Source organism: Malus domestica, chromosome 10 (genome assembly GCF_042453785.1).
Source record: "Malus domestica chromosome 10, GDT2T_hap1".
NCBI lineage: Eukaryota > Viridiplantae > Streptophyta > Magnoliopsida > Rosales > Rosaceae > Malus > Malus domestica.
In genome coordinates, this window is record NC_091670.1 from 25,284,293 (window position 1) to 25,302,410 (window position 18,118).

Here is an 18,118-nt window from a genome sequence, read left to right on the forward strand (position 1 = left end):
TATGAAGGCCAACGTTTCACATGTTTCCTTGTATTGAAAGCTTATATGTTAATGAAGTTTCGGAGTTAGGGCATGCATTCATATTAACGTTAATTTCAATCTAGTTAACATTTATTCGCGATTAAATATGCTCGCTTGTTGTAAGTGCTACTTCTCTGTTGGTTCCTTCTACAACCTCTACTGCACCCAACCCAGACACCAAAATCGCGCCCCTTCCCCAGGCCCTTCTTTGCGCCTCAAAGATTCGAATTTCATGCTCCGAAAGCGAGGTTTGCTGTACAGGAAGACTGGGCCGAAAGACCTTGTCCTGCAAAGTCGAAAGCAAAAATATGATGGTGTAGTAACAATCAGATACCATATTTTTGGTCTAACACGAAGTCTGCAGTGACAGCTTAACAAAAATTATACTAAATCAGAAGCAAGCAGGCAAAATTGTAATCTATGCAAAAGAAATTAAACTGAACCTTTAGAAAATTATCCAAATCCACTGCATTTACAAGGACTCCATCTTCCCGCGTTATATACTTGGCCTTTGGATCTTTTTCAATGGGTTGAAGAGAATGTCGGAGGGCTCTGCATACAGAAAACACAGAATTTCAAGACGTAATTAAGAATTTGAATCCTGGGTGGGCTCTCTAGATCACTATTGGTATTTAAAAACCAGTATTTCTATCTTGGGAGCAGCCTCTCCATAAATGGGGGTAAGGCTAGCCGACATTCATCTCTCCCAGACCCTGCGTAAAGCGGGAGCCTTGTGCCCTGGGTACGACCTTTTTTTATTTATTTCTATGATGGATGTCTGCCTACCATGCAACGAATCAAAGGCCAATTAAATCCACGGAAGAAAGGATGTTGCTTGATTTCATTTGCACCAGTATTGGATCCTAAACGTGTGTCCGGGTCTCTTTGCAACAATGCATTGATCAACTGCCGTGCTGCAAGGCTTACCTGGAACATCAAGTAATGTTAGTGGGTGCATAATTAGCTCGAAGCTTCCAATAATGACAATACAAACGCAATAGTAAAACTTCATCCATCTTTAGATCAAACGATCACAAGGTCCAAAATGACAGAATTAATGCACAGTTCAATCTTAGATTTACCGGAATACTGCCTGGAAACGTGAGATCTTTGTGCAGGATGTTGGTGAATGTCCTCTGCCTATTTTTACCCCTGAAAGGTGTACGGCCATACAGCATCTCATACAACAAAATACCTGAATTCCGAACACAAACAAAAGCATTAGTGATAAAATGTACAACAGCTCTACCAAGAAAGTAGAAGCTACGCAGTAGGGGGGAAAATACAACTCCATGATAACATGATTGCAAAGTTTTATTATACGCACACTTTTGAATACCAAAGTAATTTTCAAAGCAATGGAAGCAGTGGTACTTGAAAAATTGATTCCTTCACGAGCATAAGTAATAATTTCGTGAAATTTAATGCTTACCAAGAGCCCACCAATCAATAGCACTGCTGTGGCCTGCACCAGTAACAATTTCCTGAAACCAAGCCCCTATAAGAGCTTCGAAAATATATAGGCAGACGAAACACTGACCAGATTTGTAGTTATACAATTATTCCAAAACATGACATACAAAATGTCAGAGCAGTTAGCATGGTATGAAGCACATGCATACATTTTATTGTTGACGAAAAGCTCATGTTGTGTGTGTGTGTGCGTGCATGTCTCATAGGGGACTTTGATCCTGAGTTCCATGCAGTGACTAGGCATGAAAATCTTTTCTGAGGTGTTAACCAATCATTGTAGAACCGTACAAAAACAAAGCATGCTCTTCTTTCTAATCCGCTAATCAAAATATTGAAAGTAAGATGACCTAAAACCATAATGGAAGGGGATCATGTACAGGAGCAATGTACTCTTCAGTTCCGACAAATGAATTTGATTGTGAGACTGGTTCTGCAATAAATGTGGGTGGTGGTTGACTGCTCGACCGTCTTCTATTGTTAAGCGATTGATGCTTTATAATCTGTGCAATGCAAAAAATTATATATATGTATTAACAAATAAGAAGAGTAAGTCTGTAAAGAGAGAAGCAACATGATTTTATAAGAGGATTGTGATTTGTACCAGGGGTTTACACGATGTCATAAATGATAAATCAAAATCTGTTAAAACAATATGCCCATCCTTCTGGAGTAAAATATTTTCAGGCTTAAGGTCGCGATATACTATTCCTGTAAGAAGCCACAGATATAGTCAGCTAAGAAGCAAAATAACCGAGATGTGCTTCATCATAAATGACACAGATTCGTTATAATCGGTCAAACGTGGGTTGGATTCCCGTGCTTCATGTGCTAATCCTTACACTCAGGGAATAACTCACCTTACATCTGATTATAGTTTACGTCAACAACAACAACAACAACAACCAAGCCTTATCCCACTAAGTGGAGTTGGCTGTATGAATCCTAAAACGCTCTGTTAGCTCCAAGTACTCCATATCTTTTCTTATAGTCTCGTTCAAAATCTTCCTAGGTCTTCATCTACCCCTTTTGCCTTGACCCTCCGTCTTCTAGTCGCATCTTCTACCCGAAGCATCTGTAGGTCTTTGGTTCACCAGTCCAAACCATCTTAACCGAATTTCTCCCATCTTATCTTCAAATGTGGCCAGTCCTACTTTACCTTGGACATCCTCGTTCTTAATCTTATCTGATTATTGTTTATGTGTCAGGAAAATTAAATAAACAGTAAATGTTAACCCCAGGATTTGGTAAGAACACCCATAACTTCATGAGGTTTTCTTCCATTTTTGATGCAGTAGAAAACAATTCGAAAAAAAACATTGAATAGTCAAGTGGAGCACAGAAACTGTCCATATCATTAAATCAAAATACCTAGACAGTGAAGATATTCCAAGGCGATAACCACCTCTGCCGCATAAAACCTGGCAGATAGTGAAAGTTAAGACACTAATCTTAAGAGAGCTACTTTATAGTTAGTTAAACATTGATTGTACAAAGTCTGCAATCAATCTAACAGTAAAAAGTCTGCAATTCATATGTATCAAACATCAATTTCTGCTTCACATGACCAAAGGTCCACCATCCACAACATTGAATAAAAGTGTTATCTAGCAGTTGTGGACACAGTTATGCCCAAAGGTAGCCCCTGTCTCCACCATATTTTGAAATCTACCTTAACAGGATTGGGGGTTTCATCACATTTCAGCCAAAGCAGGGTTTTAGCCTGCTGAAAATTTTGTTCCATGACTGGCACCAGTTCGTAAGAGGAAATTGAATTTATAATAAATCTTTTGTTACATCAACCAAAGAGTACAATGCATCTCCTAGAAAACATGGATCATACTCTTCTGCTGCCTCACTTTAGATCCTTAGTTACATCACAAACAAATCCAAAAGTTGTCGTAATTGGATTTATTTAATCACTAGCAAAAAAGAAAGCATGCATGACCGCATTTGGATTCATGATACGAGGCTCATGTTGAAAGTCAATTAACACAAAGTAAAGCACTCATATCCCTGGAAACTACTTAACTGTAGTTGAATCCCACATAAGCAAGAGTTTAAAGTAGCAATAGACAGATTAATGCTTTCCAGTCATTAATTCCAAGCAATAGTAAGTGGTAGCTCTAAGATGGCACCAAGAGATGTTAGAGTACAATTATAGAAGTACCTCGCAGATTCCTCCTTAAATAATTTCATTGGCTGCTGGTCAAGCAAAGCAAATAACTCTCCACCACTGAAAAAGTCTGATATCAAACAAACGTGTGTGGAGGTCTGAGGAGATGAGAAAAAAACATTAGCATACTTGAACTTATACCATAACAGTACAACAACAACAACAAAGCCTTTTCCCACTAAGTGGGGTCGGCTATATGAATCCTAGAACGCCATTGCGCTCGGTTTTGTGTCATGTCCTCCGTTAGATCCAAGTACTCAAGTCTTTTCTTAGGGTCTCTTCCAAAGTTTTCCTAGGTCTTCCTCTACCCCTTCGGCCCTGAACCTCTGTCCCGTAGTCACATTTTCGAACCGGAGCGTCAGTAGGCCTTCTTTGCACATGTCCAAACCACCGGAACCGATTTTCTCTCATATTTCCTTCAATTTTGGCTACTCCTACTTTACCTCGGATATCCTCATTCCCAATCTTATCCTTTCTCATGTGCCCATACATCCCACGAAGCATCCTCATCTCCGCTACACCCATTTTGTGTACGTGTTGATGCTTCACCGCCCAACATTCTGTGCCATACAACATCGCTGGCCTTATTGCCGTCCTATAAAATTTTCCCTTGAGCTTCAGTGGCCTACGACTGTCACACAACATGCCGGATGCACTCTTACACTTCATCCATCCAGCTTGTATTCTATGGTTGAGATCTCCATCTAATTCTCCGTTCTCTTGCAAGATAGATCCTAGGTAGCGAAAACGGTCACTTTTTGTGATCTTCGCTAGATTACTCCGGTCATTAGTGTGGATAAGTATATAAATGGATAGAGATAGGAAAGCAAACACAAGATGTACGTGGTTCACCCAGATTGGCTACGTCCACAGAATAGAGGAGTTCTCATTAATTGTGAAGGGTTTGCACAAGTACATAGGTTCAAGCTCTCCTTTAGTGAGTACAAGTGAATGATTTAGTACAAATGACATTAGGAAATATTGTGGGAGAATGATCTCGTAACCACGAAACTTCTAAGTACCGGAGTGTGGTATCGTCTTGACTTGCCTTATCTGTCTCATAGGTAGATGTGGCATCTTCTCTGGAAGTACTCTTCCTCCATCCAGGGGTGGTGTCTGTAACTGGTGGAGATGCACAAGGTAATGTATCAATTTCACTTGAAGCTTACTTGTAGTTTCAGGCTTGGTCAAGCGCGATACAAACCATGTAGTAGGAGTCCCCCAAGTCGCCGAGCTAGGGGATCTGCTGAAAGAGGTGACAGACAAGGTAAGCAATCAGAGCTCCGGCTGATTGTTCACATTCTCCCTATCTTGCAGGCAGCATGAAAGATAAAGAGAAGAAAAATGAGAAGAGATGATATGGGATACTTTTGCTTTTGAAGAAGTAACTTTCCACAGGTTTATTCTTGAACTGGGCTGGAGGGTTTTCTGGTTTCCTCTAGAGTATAAGGCCGACTGAAGAATTTGAGGGTCAAAACAAGTCCATCAAATCTAGTGTACGTTCGACCTTGCTGATATGGGATACTTTTTCTTTTGACAGAGTAGTGGATGTATCGGCACGTGTGCTGTTACGCTTGTCTCCACATGCTTCCTTGTATCCTTCTCACTTGCCCTATCTGTTCCTCAGGCAGATGCGGTATCTTCCCTGGAAGCATAAGATGTTGAAGATGAGTACTCGAGAGCAATGCCAGGTAAGTAATCAGGTAAGGGGTTCCAGGCAGTCAGTTCCTGGCTGGAAGCTTGATTCCAAGTGCTGACTGATTGCTCTCTTTCTCCTTGTCTTGCAGGTAAGAACAAGGCCAAAGGAAAAGACAGGGAAAAAGCATGATATGGGATACTCTTGCTTTTAACCCTGATGATATGAGATATTCTTGCTCTAGTATAGCTTGTTTACAGAGGTATTATCGGGGGGAAAGAAAGCTGAATATTTCGAAAGGCTTCGTTGGGAGTGCCCTCTCAGATAAGAGGAAGTGTTGAGTATTTTTGCAGGTCTGCCTGTCCGTTGGGGATGGAGGTCGACATATATAGGAGTACATCAAGTAATAATGCTATTCCTTTACCCTGCTTGGTCATAGTACGGTAGTGGGAGCTGCCAGCTTCACATGTTTTAACTCTGTCAGAGCACTTTGAAAAAGTGGTCTGTGGTATCTGGAAAGCTGATGTTGCGTGTGAAGATTACAGACAAGCTTTATCCAAGGAGATCCAGCTCTTGAAGTTGGGAAAGTGGTGCCTCTTCGGTTTTCGAACAAGCAATCCTGTCGGGGATCTGGCTCTCGAGATTCGGAGAACGATGCCTCTTCGATTTTTGAGAAAGCAATCCTGCTGGGGGTCTGGCTCTCGAGATTTGGAGAGCGGTGTCTCTTCGATTTTTGAGAAAGTAATCATGTTGGGAGTCTGGCTCTCGAGATTCGGAGGGCGGTGCCTCTTCGATTTTGGAGCAAGCAATCTTGTTGGGAGTGTTTTCTCGAATGTGAGTAAAGGTTGGGCATGTTTGCTAGTCTACCTTGCCACGAAGCACAGAGGTTGACACACAGGGACTTTCCAATTATCCAGCAGTGGTACTGTTCCTTTACCCTCTCTTCGATTTTTGAGAAAGTAATCATGTTGGGAGTCTGGCTCTCGAGATTCGAAGGGCGGTGCCTCTTCGATTTTGGAGCAAGCAATCTTGTTGGGAGTGTTTTCTCGAATGTGAGTAAAGGTTGGGCATGTTTGCTAGTCTACCTTGCCACGAAGCACAGAGGTTGACACACCGGGACTTTCCAATTATCCAGCAGTGGTACTGTTCCTTTACCCTTGTGGGTAATAATATGGTAGCTAGACCTTCAAAATTTATGTGTCTAAACTTTGTTAGTGTTGTTTCTTTGCTATTCTTTTACCCTTCTTGGTCAGAGCGATGTAGTGGGAGCTGCAAGCTTCACGTGTCTCAACTTTGTCAGAGAACTTTGGCAAAGTTATCTGTGGTACCCATGAGCTACTGTTGCGTGTGGGAAGTGGGTGATTGAATAGTACGATTCATGTGCTTTCTACTTCGCCAGAAATCTTCGACAGAATGCCCATAATTTCCGCAAAGCTGAGTGTGCGTGTGACAGGTGCTGACAAGGCTGGAAAAGTAGGTGCCTCTTCGATTTCTGAGATCGGCCCTCGTGGTCTCTGAGCAGCCCAGCTTTTGAGAAAGCAAGCCTCTTCGATTTCTGAGATCGGCCTTCGTGGTCTTTGAGCAGCCTAGCTTTTGAGAAAGCAAACGCCTCTTCGATTTCTGAGATCGACCCTCGTGGTCTCTGAGCAGCCCAGCTTTTGAGAAAGCAAACGCCTCTTCGATTTCTGAGCAGGCGCCTCTTCGATTTCTGAAGCTTCGTCGAGTGCAGATTTTTATAGGGGCTGACATTAAGTTCCAAAGCACACTTGAATATCCACCAGTAGAAGCTCCATTCTTGCACTTCTAAGATCTTGATTTGTCCGACCTCTTCTCTCTTCAACACCTTTGAAAATGTTTGGCCCCTCCGACCGTCGTTTTGACTTGAACCTTGTTGAAGAGGCAGCCCCGCCTTCTCCAGACAACATATGGCGCCCATCCTTCGTCTCCCCTACTGGTCCTCTTACCGTTGGGGATTCCGTGATGAAGAATGATATGACCGCTGCGGTAGTGGCCAGGAACCTTCTCACTCCCAAAGATAACAGACTACTTTCCAAACGGTCTGATGAGTTGGCTGTTAAGGATTCTCTGGCTCTCAGTGTTCAGTGTGCAGGTTCTGTGTCTAATATGGCCCAACGCCTATTTGCTCAAACCCGCCAAGTTGAATCATTGGCGGCTGAAGTGATGAGTCTCAAACAGGAGATTAGAGGGCTCAAGCATGAGAATAAACAGTTACACCGGCTCGCACATGATTATGCTACAAACATGAAGAGGAAGCTTGACCAGATGAAGGAATCTGATGGTCAGGTTTTACTTGATCATTAGAGATTTGTGGGTTTGTTCCAAAGGCATTTATTGCCTTCGTCTTCTGGGGCTGTACCGCGTAATGAAGCTCCAAATGATCAACCTCTGATGCCTCCTCCTTCTAGGGTTCTGTCCAGTACTGAGGCTCCGAATGATCCCCCTCCGGTGCTTTCTCTTTCTGGGGCTCTACCGACTGCTGAGACTTCTCCTAAGCAACCTTTGTGAAGGCTCCCTCTTGTTTGTTTATTTTGACTCAAGTATATGTACATATTTGTAACTTATCGGGGATATCAATAAATAAGCTTTCCTTCATTTCAACGTATTGTGTTAAATACACCAAAGCCTTCTTCGCTAAGTTCTTTGAATTTTCTTTTGTTGAAGTTTGTATGTTGAAGCTTCGTGAGTGGAGCATGTAGGTTGAGGTAGTGTTCCCTTAATTTCCCGAGTGAGGAAAACTTCTCGGTTGGAGACTTGGAAAATCCAAGTCACTGAGTGGGATCGGCTATATGAATCTTAGAACGCCATTGTGTTCTGTCCTGTGTCATGTCCTCCGTTAGATCCAAGTACTCTTAAGTTTTTTCTTAGGGTCTCTTCCAATGTTTTCCTAGGTCTTCCTCTACCCCTTCGGCCCTGAACCTCTGTCCCATAGTCGCATCTTCTAATCGGAGCATATTACAACTCCCTTAGAACCCTTTTTTGCTTTCTTTTACATAGGAACTATAGAACCAACACCAACAAAGTCAAATGTCAAATGCAGTCCATAAAATATTGTACAGTTTGAGACAAAGAGTCCGGATATCTATTTTGACTCGTCATGCATGCCAAACATATTAGTTTGACAGATAATGGCTTCTTAGCTTGTATAACAGACCAGTATGACAATAGTCGAAAAATCAGGTTGTAAGTGTAATAATCCCCTTGAAGAAACACTGAAATGTTAAAGTCCAATGAACTGTATAAGTATGCCCTCCAACTATGAGAAATCCAATTTCCTCTTTTGTTTATTTGAATTAGAAGAATTCAAATAAGCGAAAGAATAATTCCTTTGTAAAACAAGTACAGTCATTAGAAGGTAGTGCTTATCTGTCCTCCAATGTTGTTGCCAAATAGGTTTAGCCTTTTTGACTTAGGATAGTCAATAACAAGATATATGTGATTTAGATAGAATAGAGGATTTAGATAGAATAGAGGATTGAAATGGCCCCCAATCAGATTTCTATGCCTATTAGTGCACATGCATAAGCATCCCATGCATCCAAAACATCCATATACAAAATTACCTCAAATGAAGTGTAAAGTGTGGGGAGAAAAGGATGGTCGAGTAGTGAAATTATCTCCCTCTCAATGCATGCTCGGTGAACCTGAAAACCAATAATAGCAATATGTGACCACAGTGATATACAAAGAAATTACACCACATTCCACTTTTGCACAAACGAAAAAGGACATCCATGTGTGTATGTGAGCAAATACCACACATTTACAATCAAGAGCTATGGATATGTAGACATGTAAAGGTGTACAAATGACACACAATCATGCACAAAATTGCAAAGGGCCTTTTCTGGACACTGCGGGGATATATTCTTATTCATTGCTGAAGAACACAGGGGTTCTCGTATGTGCTCATACCTTGTTGCGGTTCAACATTCTTGACTTCTCCATTGCCTTCATAGCATACAGTTCACCTGTACCTTGTAGTTCCACCAAATGTACACTGCAAATTTACCATAGTAATGTAACTGAAAATTAGAGATCCAGATAAACGAATATTTTTTGTATGCATTGTATAAAGGATTGCCTAATAAGCTAAATATAAGAATTGCCTAATAAGCTAAATATAAATACAAGTTGAGATGGAGAAATGACAAAAACAACTGTAGCTGAACCCACTCAATTACATATATCAACAAAGGTGAACAATTTGCAGTACCTTCCAGTATTACCACATCCCAATGGTTTTACAGGCTTAAAATGACGTAGACCAATTTTTTCACCACGAGCAGTAATCTATAGAAAACGGATAAGATTATAAAAAAATACATTAGTGACAGACACAGCTTAAGCAAAAACTTGTGAAGCTCATAAACACCATATCTTGATTCTGAACATGATGAAGAAGTAACTGTAACTTGTATGGGCCTAGACTACAGAAACTAAAATACATGTCAACACCACCATATAAAAATAAGACAGCTAAAACATATGCAACAGCATACTGATCTAAGTAATGGCAATGTTAGTCAAAACACTCCCAAGTTATAAACAATACACAATTAAAATAAATCACTTGACAATTAATTTTAAGATTGCCTGTACGTCTATCTACCTCAGCTATACAAGAGTAAGGAAGTTATAAAGATGAATCCGGATAACCAGTTTATAGTAAACTAATAAAATTCTTAACCTAATATACATGAAGTTTAACAGAAAAAAGATTGTTTGAAAAATGGATTGGTACCTCCCGTATTGCTGTCCAAGAAGGACTCTCCCTTTTGTGAGGCCTTGGCCAGACAGGTTGAGAATGAATTGCCCATAAATCTTCTGGTCTCTAAATAATGATATAATATAAAATCTGCATCAGCTATATCTCCAAATTATAGCCGTAAATATATTAGATCCCATCATTATGTAAAAGATTTAGCAACCAAAAATGAATGAAGTGTAAAATTTTAAAATCACAGATATTTTAAAATACTTTTCAATACCGATTTTTAACCCAATCTGAAAAATCTCAATCAAATATATTTAAATGTATATTTAATTTAAAAAACTAAAAACAATCAACTCATTGGACAGTCTAACTCAGAGCAAAAAGAGTACCTTACCAAGTTGGCATCAGGAAGTTCTCGGACAGCCTCATCAACATTGTGTGCGGTAGCTTTGACCTGATAATATAGAGAAAAACACTTAAACATCAGCAGTATCACATGAGAAAGGTATTAAATATATATCAATAAAACCAGGGATAGAGTGTGCCACACATGGACTGAAAATCTGCTGATGTGAGATCATAGGACAACAGAAGATCCGGCAGTTTTCAGAGTATGTATTTATTGCTTATCTTGTCCATGATATCAAATGCCCAAAAAAGTAGGTTGATTTTCTTTCTAAATGCAATGTATGTTGAAAACATATAAGTTTGTTACCTAGCTATCTACTTCTCCTTTTTTTTTCTCCCTCAATTAATTGGGACATATGCTGAATGATCTGACTATTCAAATATTAACTCAATTCTAGCCAACTTCCAAAATAACTGGTATTGCTTTGAAACGATATTCTGACTATTTAGAACTGTCACATTAGGAAGGCAACAGCATCATGACTACAACAGCACCTAAATATTTAAGTTCTATAGACAGTATCCAAATAATAGGAAAATAATTACCAATTTAGCACTTTCTATTTCTGTGCTCTCTGATAGGCGATTTCCCATAGGTTCCACATGACCACTCTCATCCAGTTGGACACCAATGAAATATTGAAGTTCACCCTATAAAAAATAAAATGGACTCAATATAAACGCCACAATGAAGTATGCAGCAGAATTTGATAAGAAACAAGTTTGAACCTACAATAAGAATCACACAGTTACCTGCTGGTCACGCATGGGCTGCAAATGAAATAAATTCAAAAACTTTTTTCCTGCAATTCGAGAAATGTTAACCATTAGTGAAAGGAAAAATGTAAAACAAAACCTCCAAACCAAATCGAGTAAGTTAAACAGAAAAAGAATTTATACACTGCATGGAACTTAGCAATTAAATGTCGTTTATTTTATTGTCTTCCACCCGGCATGAACCAATAATTCAAGTAATTGCCATTATAGCATATTTACAGCATCAGAAATTTCAAGGCTTTTTACCACTCTTGGTATAGTTGATCAACTGGACAGTAACTTCCCTTTGTTCTCTTGCTTGTTCTGTTTCAGGTCTCTGGAGAAAACTATGAAACAGATAAAGCAGATTACATTCCTATTGCCATCTCTGATAAAGTTTCTCATACAAATGAAGAATATACTAGATAAGGGGGATTAGATAGCAACAATGACAAATAAGTCTTAATTCTAATTTCATAAATTCATATCGGGAAACTGGACTCAGTTACCTAAATGATAATTATAAACGGATAACAGGAATACAATCTAAAATGCTTAAGCTATACAGCAGGAAGTAATTGACCTTGTTAAGAAAACTACATAATTAGAGTGCATTTCCTACCAACATTTTCTTCCCAAAATTTCTTCACGGGTATATTCTGTCAGTTCTAAGAAGCTATCAGATGCAAATATCTGCACAGAAAAGAATCAAAAGACTATTAAACTCTTTTGCAAATTATAAAATGCACCACACTTAAACCATACATTTTAATTCGAGTAATCTTTCAGAGGAATCATGATGCTTCTAAGTGCATAATAAAGGCAAATGTGAAGTGAATCTTCCTTGGGATAAGTAAGGGAATATTAGTATTAATGACAAATTGACAATGAGCAACCTTGTTCTGCCATGCATTACCAGTAAAGGAAAGCAAGCAAGTAAACTAAAGTAACTCTACTATCACCTATCATATGCAGTGATCAGTAGTCTGCAGCTAGATGTCTTAGAAAAGATGTACACCTAAAACGCTATCGTAATGTTCTTGAAATTGAGTTTGGCTTGCAAGATGCATTAGAAGTTGGATATAGAAGCTACAAGAAATTGTAGATCAATTCCAAAAGGTTGGCACTAGAAAACAACAAATCAACACCTGACTCACTCTATTAAGTTAAAATCATGAGTAAAGGCTCTAAGTGGTTACATGAGGTTATATAATGTGAGATCCACGGCATAGTGCATCCATGTGGTAGTGCAGTATCAACTTAGAGAGTTGGAAAATGAAAACCGGAATATATTTGAATGAGAGTGAGACTGGAAGAAAGTTGCATATTTAAAATAAAATAATTATTCTTACAATGGGGCAATCAGGAATTCTAGGATCACTAATCACAAAGTTCTTTTCAATGCGTTCCAATGTGGTTGCCAAGTCAAATCCTTGGCATATATCCCTTTCTCTTTCAGCACGGTCCCAATTGTTAGAGGGCTCTATATCTATGGTCATCAAAACCTCCGGTTCAATAATAGGTTCTTTTTCATGCCAGCTTGCAGAGCTTAGAGACCTTGTTATAAATCTACAGGAGAACATCAAACACCTGATCAAAATGGTGGTCTAACTAACTTCAAATGCGACTTTTAAATATAAAATACAAGGGAATATAGCATTAAAACACTGTGGTGAAACAATTACAATTTGGATTTGAAAATAGAATGTACTCACGAAAATAGTTTGTACTCACCCCATGGAGGAAGCACGTCCTGACTTTCGAGATATTTTTCCCGCATCAATAGGAGAGCTCATGCTGTGAAACTTATCGCCTTTCACATCCGATTGAGGAGGTTGTGTATCAGGCGTAATCATATTTGCAGTTGCAGCGGATTTAGGCAGAACATAATCAAGGTTGAGGCTGTCCTGCTCCTCATGAATGCTGACAGTGTCATGACTCGCAACCCGGATGTGAGAACGTGGATGTTTAACTGTTTGGACAACTTCAATGATGGAGCCTAACGCGCTTTCCTTCTGACGAGCTTATCCATGAACAACACAATTCCGTCGGAAATGAAGTAAGACAACCATACAAAACCCTGAAAATTGATCAATTTAGCTTACCATCAGAGCGGATTAGTGACTTGGGCAATCCATTCGTCCTCAGTGCATTGTCATTCACCCCTTCTGTGTACTTGTTGACCTCAACCTGCATTCTGCAAAATCAAGAAGTAAACTTTTTTCTCAAAATTATTCCAAGAAAAAAATTGCAATAAAATCTCAAACAATATCAATCAAAACTAAATGAAAACATTCTATATAGCATTCAAATTACAAAAGTTTCATAAAATTTAGAATTTTGGGGACTGACCCAATAAATTTGATGGTGTTTCCTTGCTCATCTTTGATTGGGGCAATGGTGAGAAGATTCCAGAAGGGAGTTCCATCTTTCTTGTAGTTGAAGAGCCTACCACAGTAACTTTTCCCGGTCTTCACTGCGTCTCGGATTTTCGACACTTCATCCCGATCCGTTTCCGGTCCCTGAAGAAATCGGCTGCACCCAAAATATCACAATTTTAGGGCACCAAATTGCTTTCTTTCTTTTCGATCTCTTCGTCTCCGTGGAGGTGGAGCCACACGTTCTGGTTAATTGAAACTCAGAAAAGTTTGACCCAAATTGAACGAACCCCTAAAATTGCTACAAAGGGGACTGAACTGAACTGAACTGAACTGAAGCAAGGGAGTGAGTGAAGCTGCGCGGTAATGATCTCTTGATTTCAAATTACTGTGTATTTATAGCAGCTGTTTGGTTTAGCTTAAAACGTCGGGGTGCAAGACATAAAACGTCATAGGTAGCGCAGTTCAACATGTTATGTTATCAAATTATTGTATATTGAAATGAAAACAATGTGTCTTAGAAATGGTCCAAATTGATACTTGAACAATTATATCAGACTATGTTACTAGAGGCGGAAGGAAATAGGGACTAAGATGGTCCCAGGATCATTCGAGTCTGAAAAATATACATGTGAAGGTCTTTCGAGAACCTTTCGAATGTTTGGTATCAATCTTTTTTTGCCTACTAAATATTTGATGTAATGCATGCTTGGTATATCTCAACATGCTGAATTGACAACACTCGACAAATTCTCTCTATATCAAATTGTTTCAACATATGCCACATCTATTGACATGTATACAACAAGCCTACCAAAAGAATAAACTGAATTTTTTTTTTTAATTTTTTTGCGGACTGCGCTCTGTTTCTATCTAAACTACTTGTATTTAACACTAGGACCCCAAGGTTCAAATTCTGGATCCTCCATTGTATGCTATGATATGATTATTAACTTGATTGTATATTAAAATTGAAATAGGCATGAAAAATAATTTAAATCGAAAATCTACGATATAACATGTTAGACTGTATAACCGGCTAATTATCCAATACATCTAAGCAAACCTAAAAATTAGTCTAATGTCAGAAATGGTCCAATGTGCTAAAAATTAGTAACTTACCAGTTCCTGCCAATGACCTCCTTTGAAGAATACCCAGTCATCCCAAAGAAGCCACTACTAGCATACACAATTGGGCAATCAGGCTTAGTGGCATCAGAAACAACAAAAGTCTGCTGAAGTGTAGACAGAGCTGCCATCAACTCATTGGAAACCCTTGGAATATTTCCCATTTCACCCCCATGATTTGAGTCCTCAGAATTCCTTGCAGATGACTCAAATCTCTCTGAAGAGTTTTTTCTTCCAGATATGCCCTTAAAGCTTCGTTCCCCAATATCTGATGACTTCACCACAACCCCCCACTCAGCTGTGATAATCTGGTTGTTGCCGGAATTGGAAGCATGCCCCTCATTTGAATCAGTGGCAAAAGTGCTTTTCGGATCGGCTGAAGCTTGAGCAGTTTCGAATGCCATCCACTTGGTGATGGAATTCCTTTTGGCAGCAGGAGCGGAAGTTTTTGTTGAAGAACTGCTTCCTGGTCCAATTTCCACAGTATCAGCAGCTTGCTTGTTGCTAGGGTTTGCTCCAACATCTTTCAGGTTGAAGACCTCCATTGAAAACAGAAAATCCACCACCTGCCATTCACAAATCACTTAACTAAAAAAAATTATAAACAAATAGAATGTTAAATATACATATATTTCTCAAGCTAAGAACTTAATCAACAAGCTCGTTTCCCACAGACAGCGTCAAACTATTCAAACTTTAGCAAATACTCCGAAGTTGAATTTCATCAAGAATTTGCTATTTTTCAAGTGGAGAGTGAAATGGAAAACATCACTCAATTACCATAGCTCAGAGTAACACGATGTGCTACCTAGAGAATTAGCAGGCAAATAAATTATCTAAAAAAGGAAACTTTGCATGGAAGGACCTTCTGAAAATTCGAGTTTGATATCCCAGATAGAAAGTTTTCACTGAGCATTGACAACACTGAAGGCAGCCATGCTCAGTTCCCACACAAACCGACAAAAATGGCAGATTTCATGAGAACCACCAGTCCTGATGAATTATATAATCTGTTCCTCTCCTCAGGTTATTGCTCAATAAATATGCCCCCTCCCCCTCCCCCTCCCCCTCCCCCTCCCCCTCCCCCAAATTTGCCAAACCACATCAAACATGCATACAGTGAGATCTTGGAAAGCTCCTTTTCATCACTACTTTTGTTACTTACTTTGTAACACTCATATTATCATGTGATATAATTAATTTACTCCTGTTATCATATGTGTATTTATTTATAAAAATAATTTGTATGCATCTTTTTTCTCCTATTGCACATACACATTTATTTTTATTCCTTAATTCCATTTTTCAAAGTCTAAAAATAAACATGGGTGGGCATGAAAAGAAATAGAGTGTACGGAAACATGTTATTTTGTTACTTGAGAGATGAGTGATTTCTCGTCTCCTTTTCATCTTTTGCGCTCCCTCATTTTTTTTTCTAGACATGAGATTAAATAATTCAAAGAACAATCAATGAACAGAATTGAGGAGGGGAGTGCAAAAGTGAAAACAGAAGTTTGGAAATCACTCCCTATTTATTAGAACCGGATTTCTTTCGGATACTAATAATCTGAGCCTAAGAATCAAATGATTTGAACAGTTGAAATTTGATTCAACGGCTACAGATAGGGAATCTCTCTAAAGATTATAATAATTGTAGTCATTGAATCACATTTTAACGACCCAGATCAAATGATCATTGGGCTCAGATTATCGAGATCTAAAGAGGATCTGGTAATACTATACTCTATTTATGACATCAAATTTGTCCAAAAACAAAAAAAAAAACAAATCATTTAATTGATAATACTTTGTCACGTCGTGAACAGTTGGAGATGTGTACGAATGTGTGAAGACCATATGTTTTTTCCCATTTATCCGATCCTTTTTTTTATACATGTAAATTAATTTGTCACAGCCTTCCTTGTGGGGTAAAAGCCAAGGAATCTGCGGGGGCCTCAATGATAAGTGCAGATGGGAACAGGCTAGGCTACAAGAGAGGCGAAAGAGATATAGGGCCAGAAAATATCAATACTTGAGTATATTTAGATTTCGACATCAGTTTTTAAATTTGTTTGTAGTCTTGCTTGCTTGCTCGCTCATGTACAAAATGCTTCCTACGCCAACTAGCCAAGGACCACTCTGTAAAATACGGGCTTGTAAGAGTATTTCTAAAGCAGGAATAAAAAATTCACGTGAAAAAAAATAATATTTTCAAACAAAATGTCAATTCTTATGTAACATGATGTGGAAAAAAACAATGTTTTCAAGAGAAATGTCAATTCTTATGTGACTTGATGTGGATTGACATCAAAAGTGGTTGCTCTCAAATTTATTTATTTATTATTATTATTTTTTTTTTTTGCTACATGTTGCTCTCAAATTTGACATCAACTTTAAATAGGGATGGCAACAGTTCGATTTGGGGACGAAAATGTTATATATATCCCCATAACCACAAAAATTAACTATATCCATAACCGCCAATTAACCATCGAGTATTATCCATAATCATACTTACCGGGTAACGGATTTCCTATCGATCAATGGTTATACCCATCGTCGTCAATACAAAAAATATATTCGTTCAATTGATGCATGATAATTTAGTAAATATTAATTTTGTCATTAAATATTTGATGTATAAAATGATTTAATGAATGGATCTTGTGGAGCATAAAAATTAAAGCTAAACATTGATAATGTTAACTGATCTTTGATATCTCTCATAAGTACTATTGGTTTGGATTCTCATAGATTTTGATTCGTATCAAAACTTTTTAACTTGCCCACAAAATGCAACTCACACAGTGCAACAATATATATATATATTATAATACAATTATATTCTAGATAATTATATATAAATACTATTATATTATATATAATTTGGTCTAGATTCGAGGACGGATACGGATTTGGGATCCGTAAACCATAACCGAATATTATTCACGGTTATTTGCCATATCCAAAATATACCCGAATTTTCATACCTAAATCTAATCCATTCAAGCGGCTATCCACGGTTATCAGTTTTAACGGTTAGAATTGACATCCCTAACTTCAAATCTATTTTTAGTGATTAATAACGTTTTTCATCATTTTTTTAATTATTTTTTTATCTAAAGAGACTTATAACAATTATGAAATGTAATTAATGCAATAAATAATAGTTTTTTTTTTTTGCCAAGAAATAAATAATAGTTTAACTTTAACATATTAAATAAAAAAAATTTAAAGTGCCATATAAACTTTCAAATTTAAATTTTCTGTTTAAAAATTAAAAGGGGTTTTTGAACATTAGTCCTTGCAAAAGATTAAAATTTAAAAAAAAACCTGATGCTAGATTAAATATTCAATTTAATCTCTTGAGTGTACTTTTATCAAAATTTACATTCAATTTTTCTTATTTA

At 38.1% G+C, this 18,118-nt stretch overlaps 1 protein-coding gene across 12 annotated transcripts; it reads right to left on the reverse strand.

Moving 5' to 3' along the window:
- Positions 1–2: 2 nt before the first annotated feature.
- LOC103412135 (phototropin-2-like) lies at positions 3–15,825 on the reverse strand. 12 transcript variants are annotated; one of them, XM_070806828.1, is made up of 24 exons: positions 15,574–15,825; positions 14,703–15,274; positions 13,555–13,737; positions 13,308–13,399; positions 12,961–13,225; positions 12,555–12,771; positions 11,825–11,895; positions 11,470–11,549; positions 11,200–11,249; positions 10,993–11,097; positions 10,433–10,492; positions 10,066–10,155; positions 9,538–9,614; positions 9,237–9,321; positions 8,885–8,965; positions 3,662–3,765; positions 2,863–2,912; positions 2,096–2,202; positions 1,872–1,994; positions 1,454–1,505; positions 1,104–1,216; positions 808–948; positions 465–573; positions 3–301 (listed from the first exon to the last, which is right to left on the reverse strand). In XM_070806828.1, the coding sequence occupies exons 1-23, from the start codon at positions 15,622–15,624 to the stop codon at positions 544–546; spliced, it is 2,799 nt and encodes a 932-aa protein (XP_070662929.1). In that variant the 5' UTR covers positions 15,625–15,825; the 3' UTR covers positions 3–301; positions 465–543. The 12 variants fall into 12 exon arrangements, with proteins under 12 accessions (XP_070662929.1, XP_070662928.1, XP_070662930.1 ...); XM_070806827.1 differs by having other exon boundaries at positions 3–307; XM_070806829.1 differs by having other exon boundaries at positions 3–307; positions 398–573.
- Positions 15,826–18,118: the final 2,293 nt, after the last annotated feature.

Coding starts and splice junctions, on each gene's coding strand:
- LOC103412135 (XM_070806826.1), bottom strand. CDS start 15,624: ATGCTCAGTGAAAACTTTCTATCTGGGATATCAAACTCGAATTTTCAG. Junction 13,738..14,702: donor GAGGTCATTGGCAGGAACTG/GTAAGTTACTAA, acceptor TTTTGGGTGCAG/CCGATTTCTTCAGGGACCGG. Junction 13,400..13,554: donor AACACCATCAAATTTATTGG/GTCAGTCCCCAA, acceptor TTGATTTTGCAG/AATGCAGGTTGAGGTCAACA.